General features: G+C 35.5%; 3 protein-coding genes across 3 annotated transcripts; all 3 read right to left on the bottom strand.

Annotated features, from left to right (window-relative positions):
- Positions 1-771: 771 nt before the first annotated feature.
- LOC108200980 (low affinity inorganic phosphate transporter 1) lies at positions 772-3,226 on the bottom strand. The gene is made up of 2 exons (XM_017369265.2): positions 3,096-3,226; positions 772-2,610 (listed from the first exon to the last, which is right to left on the bottom strand). The coding sequence occupies exon 2, from the start codon at positions 2,571-2,573 to the stop codon at positions 966-968; it is 1,608 nt and encodes a 535-aa protein (XP_017224754.1). The 5' UTR covers positions 2,574-2,610; positions 3,096-3,226; the 3' UTR covers positions 772-965.
- A 3,530-nt stretch (positions 3,227-6,756) lies between these two features.
- Positions 6,757-9,588, bottom strand: LOC108203175 (serine/threonine-protein phosphatase PP1 isozyme 3). Its single transcript, XM_017371947.2, has 4 exons — positions 9,020-9,588; positions 7,645-8,204; positions 7,217-7,435; positions 6,757-7,063 (listed from the first exon to the last, which is right to left on the bottom strand). The coding sequence occupies exons 1-4, from the start codon at positions 9,201-9,203 to the stop codon at positions 7,040-7,042; spliced, it is 987 nt and encodes a 328-aa protein (XP_017227436.1). The 5' UTR covers positions 9,204-9,588; the 3' UTR covers positions 6,757-7,039.
- Positions 9,589-11,393: 1,805 nt separating this feature from the next.
- Positions 11,394-13,409, bottom strand: LOC108201654 (uncharacterized). Its single transcript, XM_017369941.2, has one exon. It carries the CDS (start codon positions 13,380-13,382, stop codon positions 11,421-11,423), a length of 1,962 nt encoding a protein of 653 aa, XP_017225430.1. The 5' UTR covers positions 13,383-13,409; the 3' UTR covers positions 11,394-11,420.
- Positions 13,410-15,232: the final 1,823 nt, after the last annotated feature.

Here is a 15,232-nt window from a genome sequence, read left to right as displayed (position 1 = left end):
GGTTTATAAGTTCTTATCCCCGCAAAAAATATATTAAGTTTGTGTCATGAAACAGAATGGATTAATGGAATAACAAAAATAAACGAAAATAGTATATGTAGAAGAAAATTTCGGGTGTATACTCTTGGTGTGAGAAATGTCAGGAAATTATGATCTATATTTTATGAGAGTGTCAAGCGGCGGGTGAGCATAGACATACGTTGGAAACTGGTGGAATTTATAGGAACAAACAAAAAGAGACGATTTCCATCAAAAATATTTGTGCTCATAATTGTGAAATATAATATTAAATATTTTCTATTTCCCTCTCATTTATTTAGACATGAGTTAGTTACGGTGATTGAAAAAATATATAAAGTACAAGATAAAAGAAAGAAAATATTGAGAAAAATTGATAAGTATTTAATGTTAAACGAGTATAGTACATGAAAACAGTGAACATGATATTAATTTTATACTATAATGTTTACTTTTTTTGTCGGAATATTAATATATAAAGAATCGGAACATGTAAAAAAAAAGGGTAAAAGTGGATGAGGCAGTATTTTAGTCGTAAACTATCGAATCTGACGGGAAAGTAAACTGCAGACATTCTTCCCTTACAAAACAAAGTGTAAACAAAGTGGTTATGTCCAAAAGAAAAGTTACTTAACAACTTTTATAGAATTAAATATCACAATTACAAACAGATACTATCAACCCTTACAAAACCCAGGAATATTCTTTTCTGAGGCCCCTAGTCAAGTATATTGTATATACTTAAGACAAACATACAAAAAGAAGCTACAATTCCTGTACTTCCACATTTTTCATACTTGAATGAATAACATAATTCGTCAAAATAAAATAAATAACATAATATAAAATCAACCGAGACCTTTATACCTGGCCATTATTAAATTAACCGTTCTTACATGAAAGTAGAACATGCACACACAATGTATCAGCAGCTCATATCAAGCTGTTCACACGGGGACTGTGCGAGAAGGAGCTGCTGCTGGAACATCGTCATCTTCTTCATTCTCCCCCGACAATTCCTCCAGTGATTTACCTTTCGGTTCGGGAACTAAAAACGTAAACGCCATTCCCAGAAAATTAACAACGCCGAGAACAATAAGCGAATTCTTCACCCCGATTCCCGTAGGGTACCCTGCATCGGTTTTTTCCGGATCTTTACTTTGTGACGAATAAAGAAAACCGTAAGCTCCGACGATTGCCCCGGCTTTACCCGCTGCAGCAGAAATTCCGTGACATGTCGATCTCAATCTGGCGGGAAAAATCTCCGCGGGTACAACAAATGTTGTTGCATTAGGCCCAAAATTCGCGAAAAAGAAAGTAAGTGAATACATTATGATAAACCCTATGCGGTTCGACTTTTCGGTCCAGTGATCGTAGGGAATGGCTAGCGCAAACATGAAGACCGTCATGAAAAAGAATCCCATCAATTGAATTGCGAATCTCCCCATGATATCGATAAATGCCACGGTGAACCAGTATCCAGGAACGGTACTGCATAACGCAATTATGGTCTGCGCTTTGGCAATTCTGTACACTTCCTGGACGGCGTTCATTGTTTTTGCTGGCGGGATCCATCCGACGGCTGTGAAAACGTCTTTCTGGAAGAGGTTTTGGCTGTAGAACGCGATGTCGAGTAAGAACCACGTGGAGCATGTCCCGAGTAAGTGAAGGCCATGGCGTTTCGCGAATTGTTTTGAAAACAATCCGAAAGAGTTTCGAGTGTCTTGCGCAATTTGGGCTACTTTCGCCTCCTCGGGCTCGATCTCGACTTGCAACACTTTCGCCATGTCTGTAGCTGCTTGTTTAGCATTTTTCGCGACAAGCGCGGTGTAACGGGCAGTTTCGGGCATTTTCATTCGCCAATAGTACGTCAATGCGGCTGGTAAAGCACCGAACATTAATATAATCCGCCAAATATAATCAGATTCGGGCACTGTCGAAGCTAGTGCATTTACTTCGTAAGTTGGTGCAGGGTAAGCATGATCGAAAGCGGCCGAAACAATCACTCCCACAATTCCACCCGCCATTATTCCAAACCCTTGCATCGCGAAAACAGCCGCAATGAACGCGCCACGTGTCTTTTTATTAGCGTATTCCGACATAATTGTAGCGGAAAGAGGGTAATCTCCGCCAATGCCAAACCCTAGCCAAAACCTAAAGAAACAAAGAGTTGTCATGACACCTTTGGGACTACTCCCGAAGGAAAGCCCCGAGGCAACTGAGCAAACAACCATGACAAGAAGAGTAAGACCGTAGACTTTTTTACGGCCCATTTTGTCGCCTAGCCACCCGAAGAAGAGTTGGCCTACTAGGGTTCCGACAAGGGCGACCCCGGTGACTGAAGAGGAGACGCCCGGAGGCAGGACACCGGGCTTCGGAGCGCCTACTTTGTGGTAGTAGAGGCGTCCGAGTAACTTGGTGACCATGGAAATGCTGAAGAGATCATAGGCGTCAGTGAAGAAGCCCATTCCGGCTATGACAATTGCGGTGAAATGGTAGAGTTGAGTCTTGGCAACATCAAGTGCGTTAAGCACTTCCAGCTGCTGGCGAACCATGGCTAGCTAGCTTGATTACTTGGATACCTAACTTTTGCTGCAATAACACACAATTCAAACCCTAGTCATTTTGCATGCATGAGATGAGACTAATATTGATAATATATTACTATTACCTGGCAATTGGCATATGGATATGTAAATATACTGGACAAATAAGGGATTAACTAATTAATCAGCAATTAGGCTGGGGAAATAAGGGGTTAACCGATTTAATAATTAGTAATTAGACTGAAAATTGAATTAAATTCAGTTGACATTTCACTTAAACTTCAAATATTAGTTGAGTAGGAAAATACATATATAATACATATAAATATTTATTTGCGGATGAATATACATATATATGACATTTTCTTCAAATTAATCATAACTGACATTAAGGAATCAGTGATGACTTTTTTAGCAGCAGCTGTTTCATAATTTAAATTTTACAGTTACGTACCCAAATATATAATACAGTAATAACAAGAGATATATACAAGTGACTTGCAAATGTGATCTAAGGTGATCAATTCATACCTGTAGCTCAATGTAATGCTACTAGCCAGATATGTTTGAGTAAGTGAAGATATTACTATTTTGAGCAAGCTTAACCTTTTTATAGGATGAGCAAAAATATCCTATTCGGTAAGTAAACAGCATATAATGAAGTATATACTTTGCTTTGTCAACTGTCTCGTTCCGTACATAACATGCTTTAAAACCTCCAGCAATACGTATAATTTTATTTAATTAAAAAATGTTTCGTGAGCTCAATACAGATTAGTTACAGGCCTAGAGTACTTCTCTATGAACACTCTTCCATGCATCAATTAGCAACTGGTGCAAATCAATAAATTAATTTATTTGCATGTTGTTAGTAAGGGGCGCATATAATAACATGATAGTGATAATTCCTGATTCATTTATCCGTCATGTATCTAATTGATAAAGTAAGGGTAAAATAAAACAAGTCACTCAAACTGCAATAATAATTTTGTTAAAATAAATGTATTTGTATAATTCAGCACGCAATTTGTTATTTTCAATATTTAAAAATGCTATTTTTAATAATTATTTTCCTCTTTTAAGTTTATCAACTTTCAAATTATAATTTATTCAATATTCCATATGAAAGTGTGATAAGAATAATTTTGAATATGTAAAAGTATTATGTATTACTGTTTAATGATAATAATAAAAAATAAAATATTTATATAATATAATCTCAACTTACTCTTATGTTTTCTTTACAATGAGCAGCACGATGAAACCACTTTTGCGGCGACATGTAAAAGCAACGTGAGATCTGGATGGCAGCAATCAAAGTCAGCCCTTTAGTTTAAACTATAATTCATTTATGCACCCCTGTGTGCTACTGAACAGTCATTTTTAAATAATATGCATGTTGCATCGCAATTGGCAAAATATAGGGTTCTTTAAAACAAAACGAATCACAATAATTTTCTGCTATATTTCAAGTTATATGAAGTTGAATTTAATTATAGAACTTGAAAATACGTACTCAAAAAGATTTAATATATATATTTAAGTAGACAAATTACCAGTACATACTTTGATTTTAATCTACAAATTCAGGGGTACCTATCCGGGGTCCACTTTCAACGATATACTACCAATTTGCAAGTAAATTATCATTCATATGGAACTAAATTATATAATAATGACATGTATGATTGAGTTTAAAATGGTTGAGTATAGAGTTATTAAGTCAAATATAATAATTTACTCAGTTAATACAATTTTGTAGCCAACAGAATAATACATGTATGCGTGGTTCCTTTAAAGTCCACTGTTAGACTTTGAATAAATAATAATCTTACGAGTTAGTGGAAAATGACCTGCTTTTTTATTCCTTTTAAAATTTAATATGACTCAACTTCATACTCCCTCTGTCCCATTTTAACTGATGTTTGACTTTTTGACACGTATATTGAGATGCAAAAAACCTATATCTACACTTAATAAAAAAATTCAATTTTTATATCAAATTAAAGTTTAGATTCTAAACTTTTATTTGATATAAATTTTACAAAGAATGATTATGTTTAGATATGATTTTTTTAACACCTTAAAATACGTGTAAAAAAGTCAAAAGCAGTTAAAATGGGACGGAGGGAGTATTAGATAGATTAAAATAAGAAACTACCCAAATTTATTATTAAAATTTTTGAAAAAAAATAAATTTTCGAAAGTCAGATTCACACGTTATAGGTGACATTTCCCCTTAAAGGTGACATGGGCCTGGCCCCTTAACAGACCATAAACAAGCCCATAAGGGAGCAATCTTTTTTAGGGAAGTGGCCGAGGTGAGAACCATATAACAATTTCGTAGTACATATTAAAAGCTCAAGCTTAGGCCCATAAAACTAAATTTAGATCCACTATATACATCGTAATATCGGTTTAATGGAAAATTAGGATAAATCCATGAATTTTCCGAATTCAAATCAAGTAAAAAACAAACATATAAAATCCGAGCTTTCAAAACACCCCATAAAAGTGCATTAGCTTTTTTCGTAATATAATTGTAAAAATAAAAATAAATTATGAATAATACAATTTACAGCAAGGATATTTTTAAAATAACTCGGAAGCCTGTCCCACGCTAGACTACGGGGTTTATACTTTTCTTAAAGTCTGATTCAGCCCGTGCGGATTTCAAAACGCCATACTCAATTCCAAAATATTTAAAATATTATTTAATTTAAATGAAATTCATCCCGTCAAGTTTTTAGGGGAATTATCTTGTATATTGTTTTTTCAATCTTATTTTCAAAAATAATACCTTCTCCAATCTTATTTTCAAATCTCTAAAATATTTTCAAAAATACTACCTTTTTGAAATTAGGATTTGTAGTTGCATATATAGTTGCATATGATTGCATTCAGTTGATTTTATTGCAATCTAATGGCCCCGCCAGGGGCACACCATACATCCGTTGCAACTTACAGTTTTCAGTTGTATTTAGTTGCATATGAGGTTGTATTCAGTTGATTCTATTGCAATCTAATGGCCCCGCCAGGGGCACCAATACTTCAGTTGGAACTTACAGTTTTCAGTTGCATTTAGTTGCATTTGAGGTTGCATTTAGTTGCATATGAGGTTGCATTCAGTTGATTCTATTGCAATCTAATGGCCCCGCCAGGAGCACCCATACTTCAGTTGGAACTTACAGTTTTCAGTTGCATTTAGTTGCATATGAGGTTGCATATGAGGTTATGAGGTTGCGTGCAACCTCATATGCAACGGAAAACTGTAAGTTGCAACTGATGTATGGGTGCCCCTGACGGGGCCATTAGATTACAATAGAATCAACTGAATACAACCTCATATGCAACTGAATTCCTGATTTCAAGTTCCAGTTTTCAAATGTTATTTTCGACCTCATCGTTGGAATCAATATATATATATATATATATATATATATATATATATATATATATATGAATTCAGTTGCATATATTGTTGCATATGCAACCACAGTATTTTTGAAAATATTTTAGAGAAGGTAGTGTTTTTGAAAATAAGATTGGATAAAATAGTATTTTTGGAAATAAGATTGAAAACGTGGTTATGAATAAAAAAAGCCCAAGTTTTTACTTGTATATAGATAATATTTATTAATTATAAATTATATATATCTCAAAGGCAGTCAGGAGGTGTCTCTAATCTTTTTTTATTCACAGGAAGTCCCCGTTAATAATTCATTATATTACGTCAGTCAAAGTACCAACCCATAATTTACTAGCGCTTTAATCACTTTTGATTTAAAAAATTATAATATTCTTTAAATATATTTAAGCAATTTCAGTAACACATTCATTTTCTGTTGGGTCTTGGACTTTAATTTCTACTCTGTTCTTCAACAAATATAACTGCTCTTTCAGCATTTGTTTGGGTTGCTCTAGCGAAACATACATTTATATTTACTTGATTCACATATTTATTTCAGTAATTATGGACATTTTCCAAAAAATCGATCATTAATCATGATTAATCGTCTGTTAATCTATGTTCAGTAGCTTGCCGTGCCGTCGAACTACTTAAATCTCTAATTATTTAATTAATCGTCCAATCAATTCGACTAGTTTTTGATTAATTCTTATGCCGATTCTTCATCAATTAAATCTGATTTCCGCTTGTTACGACACTAATTTTTGGTAAGAAAATCACAAATTACAAGAGAGGACTTGCATACAAATTTATATACATGCTCGGACAGACTTTCCGTTGCATCAAGTCTATAGTTTAGGATCCCTGAGGCCAAGGCATATATTCTCAAAACTGGTTTTCAACATCAAAACTATTACACAACAGCCAACCTACATTATTCCTAATTTGTATAACTTGGCTTCCAGTTTTTCATGCTCCTGTACAAGAAACTTCGGACTCTGTTAACATCTGCATTCTGTACCAGGCACACCGATGATTCGCCTCCACAGATACCTCGAAAATTCACTCACATACTTGCTCCAACGAATGACTGGAAACAAGTTAAATTATATAACAAACCAGTTAAGCTAATCAGAACACGAAAAATTTGAGAAACGGATGTGGTTCCAACTTCCAAGTAGCCAAACTACAGGAAAGACTTATAAGCCAAATTTACGACAAAGATTTGTGAGACGAAGAATACCTTTGTTTTTGTGAAAGGGTTTCCTCGCAATGTGCTTAAGCTCCCCAACACTAACTTCGGATTCTTGTCTTCAGGCTTCAGGACTTGGAATGAGCACAACAAAGTGTCGTCCACGCTCATTAGGACACCGGCATTGTCAAATTCTCCACAGTAGTTAGGGGCTGAGAATATTGTTACAAGTTGTCTATCTGCAAAGAACTCGTATCCATCTTCGACTACCTGCAAAAATGTGAATTGATAATGAGATACTGTTGAAATATAGCATAAGATTCATTTAGGGGCCTTCCTCTAACGTCTTAAGACATTTGAAGCCTTTCTCTAACACCTTAAGGTTTTAGTGAACTGGTTCTCAACATGATATCAGAGCTCTAGTTTCTAAAACATCATATTTTGGTGTAGTAATTATAATAAGGGGAAAAAAATAATACCTGGTGAGCACGGCAGATAAGGTCAAGATCATGCTTCTGAAGAAACTCAGTGACCTTATCGGCACCAAAGGTGTAGGATACTCCCCTATCATTGGCTCCCCACCCTTTAATATTTCTGCTAGGATCTGACCACAGTAGATCACAGAGTAAGCCACTCTCTGGAACATCAACTGGACGCTTTAAATTCCTAATTTGATCTAAACTGTTTAACTCGGGTGAAAGACCTCCATGCATACAAAGTATCCTCTCATCAATGAGGGCTGCCACAGGAAGGCAATTAAAACAGTCCGTAAATAATTTCCATGTCTTGACATTGAATCTTCGCTTACACTCATCATAAAATCCATATATGCGATTGACAGAAGCACATTCATGATTGCCTCGCAGAAGGAAAATGTTCTTGGGATACTTTATCTTCAATGCAAGGAGAAGGCATATGGTTTCCAGACCTTGCTTTCCGCGATCAACATAGTCGCCCAAAAATAAATATTTGGATTTTGGAGGGAAGCCACCAAACTCAAAAAGCCTCAATAAATCAGAATATTGACCATGAATATCTCCTAAAATGGTTAAAAAAATTTTCACATTAGGCACACAGATATGAACTAGAAATTAGCAGTATTTAAAATTTTCAGATAGGCCATACATCTACAAACAATTTGCAAGCAACATATGATGAAAGAAGTCTACATCACTCCATCCAGTAAGAGGCGAGGGCGAGGCAAGGCTTACTGGGATGGACCAGTACTAAGTACTCGAGATCACTAGCTATAGTGGAACACTTTTAATGGTTTTTCCTTGTCAATTTAGTTACTTTTAAAAGAATCAAACAACTTAAACCATCCTGGGGACCTGGCTAATTAAATGACAATTTGCAACTTTGTGACAGAATATATTCGATGTCTAGCCCCTCACCCAGAAAAGGGTTCTAGTGTCATTGTCCCTGTGCTAATCACATGATCACATCACAATTCAATTACCATTGTTCAACAAAATGTAACTGATCTCCACCACAAGAAATGAACATATACAGCAGCAATAGAAACTACAACTCAGAAAAGTGTATCAGATCTGTTGAATAAAGAAGCCTAACTAAACCGCATAAAAAGAGTCATAAATTCAGGCCATCAACCATGTAAATTAACTGCTACTGTTACTATATTTTCCTGTATGTGTTCAATTTAGCCATGTTAAATCAAAATCAAGTCAATTTGAGTTGATCATCTTTAGCAAATACTCTACTAGCTATATAGTAATCAGCTCATTATGCAAGAAAACAGAGTTAAGGTACTTAAACCCCTCTAAGCATAAACTAAAATCATTAATATCAATACCCAGAAAGAATCAAGAAGCTTCAAGTTTAATAAAAGCATACCGCAAATTTTAATAGGTGCCTCAAGTTCCAAAAGAGTGGGCTGCTTCAAGAACAAATCTTTCGAATAAAAGCAAAGCTGTTTGATCTCTGACTCTTTCAGCAGCACTTGTTTCCCTGCTCTCCCCCTAACTTGTAACAATCTGTTGATTATATCATCAAGAACCAATGAATCCATCACAACCATCTAACCCTCTTTCAGAACAACAATCAGAAGTAGACAATACTCATAAACACATGCATATATAAAGTCAAGTAGGGTTGGACATGAGATTGTAACTGGCCTTGTTCTTGGTACTTAGCATGCTGGTTGGGTAAGAAAAAACAGGATTTTTATATTGAACTGATCAAAAGGGCTAAGAGGCAAAGAAGAATAACAAGTGAATAGATTCTTTTCATAATACAGCAGCAAAGAATATGTAAAAGATTGAAAAGTCAATGGTTAGTGATTCTATGTGTAAATTGTGTTGGTTTAGCTTTGTGTGTCTATCAAGATTGCACTATCTGTTAGGATGAGAATGACAACCACTGGTCCAATTGTATAATGACACAGAAAAGTCTTAAAGAGAATACTTAAATTTTTATCACAAGCAATCAAGGCCAAGTTGATGTGCAACCAATTTTTATTATTTTTTCCTAATTTGTGCAACCAAGTTTGACATGGCCAAAACCTTTATATTGACTGGTTCTTTCTCCTAACTTGCCTTTGTTTTTAGCAAGAATGTATCTGGAAATCAACTACTCAAGCATAAAAATAATTTACACTGCACCTACAGAATAAGATGAATTCGGTTTCAGTTTCAGATTTTGGAAAACCGATATATTCAGTTTGGTATTGTTGACTGTTTAAACCGGCCAAACCAACCAATACTCACTCTTGATCTTTCCGTACTTGTTGACACACCCTGTGGGAAAGCACCTCTGTTTCATAGTGAGTTTTTCTTGCAATAATTTTGGAAGAATACAGAGAGCTCTAGGCCTCTGGTGCATTTGGAAAAAAAGAAAAAAAAGAATGACCAACTCTTGCAGTGGCTCTATCTGGTGGACATTTCGCAACCAACCAAATTAAGATAGCGTTAGATACAATGAACTTTATCTTGCGCAAATGGAGATAATAAATATTACTTATCTGTGCAGATAGAACTCGGCATAAGTCACATAATGAACTGAAGTTTGTTCATAATCAAGTAGTTGTCTCCACAGTTCCTTCATTTGATAGTACATTGATGGCGAAGTCCAGTTTTGTAGGGTCTCTGAGTTGATTGTTCCATAAAGAATGTAAAACGCATCTTACTGATTCAGAACTGTGTTCCACATATTTTTCTTAAGTCATGTAAACCAAAGAAACAGTAAATCACTAGAAATAGTAAATCTGCCTTATGTGGATGTCTAGTTAAGAAGCACGCGGGACAGGTGTCCACCTAAAACATTTTGTAAAATTTTTCACACCCGGAAATTTTTTATCCTAAATCCGCCCCTGGTCACAGGCCTGGCAAACAAATTCCCGAGGTTCCAAAACACAATTTCAGGAACTTTGCCCTACACTCTTTTTCTGAATTTGCTCTGGTTGGTTTCGTAATTTGCATCCCACAGACCCACTGATGCTTCATCGAGCTCCATGTCATCAAGAACAAAGACTCTGTTTATCATTTACTCGGCCTTCTATTAAAAATTTCCCCTTTCACGTCTGCTTACTTAACTCAGAAAGACAGAAGTCAGAAACTAATAAACTAAGCACTCAAAAAATATCATCAGAGTTCCTTCCAGATAAGCAGCCGTTGTGTCATCTGGATTTCCATATAAAATTCTGTAAGTTAAGCTTCTCCTAAGCATTGCTATGTATTGTAGCCTCCAATAGCGTAATAATGTCATCAAATTTACATAAAAATGAAGGGCTTACTTACATTGGTGATAACTTCGCAAAACAAATTTGACAAAGCCTGGAAACTACTCAGGGATGCAGCTGAAATTTGAGGTCTCCACTTTTTCTTGAGCTTGGGAGGAGACACATGTCATATGTTCTCTCTCCCTTCTTCCGGCCAATAAGTAAAAAAAAATGGCATGGTCTATATCTATTAGAAGCACTTCAGAGTCATTTGGGAGGGACTAGATCTTTTCGGGTCTGTTTTTTTCCAGAAAACTCAAAAAGACAGGGGAAAACTTAATGCATTGTGTCAGCACTCCTTATACTCCTTACAGAAACAAAAAGGAAGCAGTGCAGTTTTACTAAATGAATGTGATTATTTTCATTGCAAATTTAAACGATTTAATAAGAATATATTATGATGTTTAGCTCCTGGTAATGCTCAGAAATTCAATATAGTAATCAGCCTAATTATGCAGAACACTAATGGCTACATGTATTCAAGAAGCTGTCTCAATTCATGAACGTGCTTATTCCCAATCAATCATCATAATAAACTAGCTTTTCATACTCTTTACCAGAAAGAGCACGTTCCATTGCAATCTCAGGATTGATTGCCCCATCATGATCCAAGAACAATTTGAATAAATTCTTCGAAAATCCACTGAGCATAGCTACTCCATTTTGTTTTGCTGTCACCGGTGTGGCACACAAGCCACTGACATTCCAGAACAAAATTTTAGGAACTTCATACCCATTTTTTTTAAATTTTTTCCTAATGGCATGGTAATCAGTCTCCCATTTGTTCTGTGATGCTCGTTCGAACTCCATATGACTGAAAACAAACACCCTCTTTATCATCTGCTCTTTGCTAAGCTTTGCAACAAGAGCAACCTTAAGTATCTGATCAAAAACCCTTCTAAAATTCGTGTTGGCTCCGCACTCCAGACTTTCAAAGAATTTGCACTTCTCCAAGAGACTATTTCCTTCAATCAATTGAAGCTGCGGGTTTTGACTAAATGTGATTACCTGACCCTTCCAAGGCCCTTCACTTAACTCAGAAAGTAATAAACCAAGCCCAAGTGAGACATTCTTAGGAAGTGCAGGCATATACGGCGAAACATCACAAACTGCAATATTATTAGATAATTTACCTTTCTGTAACATATCATCCACCATCCTTTTCCACTGCAGCTCTGCTACTGTCTCTTTTCCCTCACTCTCACCTTGCAGACAAGTCTTGATAATATCATGAGGAAACAATGTTCCTGCTGCAATTTTCGCCTTCCCTGCTTTCACATCCTCAAGATACTTAGTAAACCTTTCTTTGTCATGCCACATGAATGTATCAGTGTAATTCTTGATTGCAACAGAGGCAACTCTGTTGTATGCAAGTGCATTCCATTTTTGTGCACTCATATAAACCTCGGGCAGCTGCAGTGCCTCACGAAGGGGAACCATCACTTCTTTCCTCAACCTGTCTCTTACTCTGTACTCATAATGTGCATCCTCAACTCCTTCGTATTCAGGGTAAGATTCACGCGGAAATACCTTCCTTGCAATGCTTCCACAAATGAATGTATACTTATCATAGAATGAATCAAGTGAAGGACACCATTTTGCTGCTAAACTAATTCCATTAGTGTCACCCGAATATAAACAAGCCATGTCCACCTTCATCATATCCGCAAACAGCCCTGAAATCTTCTCATACAAGAACTCAAAATATCTATCCCTGCTGTACAACTTCCACAACTTCTTAGCTCTCTCCAGCCGCTTCTCCTTCCTCAAAATGCTAGCCATTTCGCTCTCCACTCTCATTTTCAACTCATTCGCTTCAACCCTCCCTTCTCTCGGCAGCAGAACTCTCAGCCTCTTCGCCTTTTCCACCTCTACCTTGCTAGGCCTTTTCCTATTATAAGCCCTCATACTATTACGACACTCACATCTCTTTTTTTTCAATTCCCAATCACTTCGAATATTTGATCGAGCATTAGCACCTTGAACTAACAAGAACAGAATCTCAAGCAGATCCTTGAGACACCCAAACGAGGCCATAGCCAACAAATTATTCGCCAAATTTCTATTATGATTCTCATGCAGCCAAAGCGCGGCGCTATAGAAGTTCTCTTTGTCCCCCTTGCCAGTGCCTTTGACACCTCTAAGATTGCAAATGAGTTTAAGAGTAGTAAGTGGATCATGATCCCATGCCTTGTTCAAATGATAAGCAATGCTAGTTGGAGCCTTTTGGGGGACAACAACTTGAAAGAAGAAGTCAATGCATGGATTGCCTGCGCTACTATAGGCAGGTGAGTTGTTCTTGGTTAAGGCCATTGGTGGGTAATGGTGGTACGGATAGTCGTATCGCGAAGCACCTAGAGTCTGGGATGACATGCATCTTGCTAGGGGTCTAGGTACGAGGTTTATGTGTTGAGGATTCAGTAAGGTTGTAAAACCTCGTTTGAGGAGATCAGGTTTAGAGCGTTTACAGAGTGACTGCATGGCTTTAAGCTTGAGGTAAAGAGTTTGTGAAATGAGGATATGATGTGAAGAAAGGGTTTAAGTGATTTAGGGTTTATGTCAAGTACGTGTTGTGCTTAGCGATTGGGCTAAACAGAAAATAATAAGATCAGGATCCCATGATTTATTCTCTGATATTTATCCTAATTGATTTTTGGACGTAAAATGTTGAGCTTAGAGTGTATTTTTTTTGTTTGGAAAATGGAAAAACACCAGCCAAAAGAGTTAGAGCATCTCCAACCATCTAAAACCCTTGGTTAAAAGGTGAAAAGGTGAGTTGGCATACTTAAAATAAAAAATTTTAGCCAACAGCTTCAAAAACTCAACTACAACCATACTCACATGTTGTCTATAAATTTAGCCAACCTTCTATGGATGGCTAAATTTGTCGAACCTCTACAGGTCTGTAAGAAAATCTGTAGGAAGATTGTACATCATTTATTACCATATTGAACTGATATATTCTATTTCAACAATTTAAAATATTAATAACATACTATTTTTAAATTATTGCCAACCAATATAGCCAGTACCATTGAAGCAAAATGTCTTACAGGTTCAGCAAATTTTACATAATGTCTTACAGGTCCAATTTAGCCAGCGATTATAGCCAACGCCGTTGGAGATGGTCTTACAAGTATCATGTATTATGATTTTTGTTTTATTATCAAGTATTTAATCAAAATTTCCTTCCAAAAAAAAAAGAATTTAATCAAAATTGCATCTTAATATATTAAATTATATATTTTACAACATTTAAAATTTCAAAAAGTGGTGAGGTAAAATCGAATCAATTACAATACAAAAAATATATTAACTTCTTAATTTAAAAAGAATCTGACAATACCTAACACTGTCTTAATTATTTCTAAAATTACCTTCCCGATTCATTTTTTTTTTTTTTGAAAAATATAGCTTATAATCTTATAATTTAATTTGAGTATTTGTTTTAAACATATTTTCGAGTTGAGTAGGCAAACCAAGACTAATCAATTCACTATCCAATCGTGCTTACGTTTCCGGTTCGTAATCACATAAACCGAAGAAAAGAAGAAGAAATTCCTTCTACTAAAACCGGAGAGTTACATGACAAGCAAAATCTCCACTTCTGTACTTGTCCCATACAATATATTTTCTTTCTTGATATAGCCATTATTTGCAGCAAAATATCTAGCTAACTTCCTTTTCTAACCACACACAGGATTAGAACACACATTATGACCTGTTCCCCACATTTGTACGGGGACGACTAAACCCGCATATGTACACAACTCAACTCAACCCAATTGCAGGCTGCATCCTGATGGACCTGAATATCTGATACATTACATGTCTTATCATTCACATATTTCTCAATAGCCACCATGGGCCATTCTTTTGTTTCGTGCAATTGTGTGAATGTCACACAACACGTTTTTAAATACTCCCTCGTCCCTTTCGATTTTCAATTCTCTCGAGTCTCGAGATTCGGCACACATTAGTTTGATAAATTATTTTTAGAAAAAATTCTGAATAAAAATTTAATTTTAAAATTTGAAAATTGAACAACAAATTTTTTGTAAAAAAATTATGAACATATGCTTTATACACACCTTAAAATGAGTGTTAAATAATTGAGGAAAAACGTAGAAAAATGAGTGTTCACGTGAAAACACCAAATTCTATGCATTGAACTCATCAATGAACACATACTAGACAAATCGTTTTAATATTTTCTCCTTCCCTTGACTACTTTCCTTTATTGATGTTGGAAAAATAATTAACTTTCTATTTCTAATATTTACTTAATATTTATATATATATATATATATATATATATATATATATATATA

This window comes from Daucus carota, chromosome 9 (genome assembly GCF_001625215.2).
Source record: "Daucus carota subsp. sativus chromosome 9, DH1 v3.0, whole genome shotgun sequence".
NCBI lineage: Eukaryota > Viridiplantae > Streptophyta > Magnoliopsida > Apiales > Apiaceae > Daucus > Daucus carota.
This window is presented reverse-complemented; position numbering and strand designations above follow the sequence as displayed.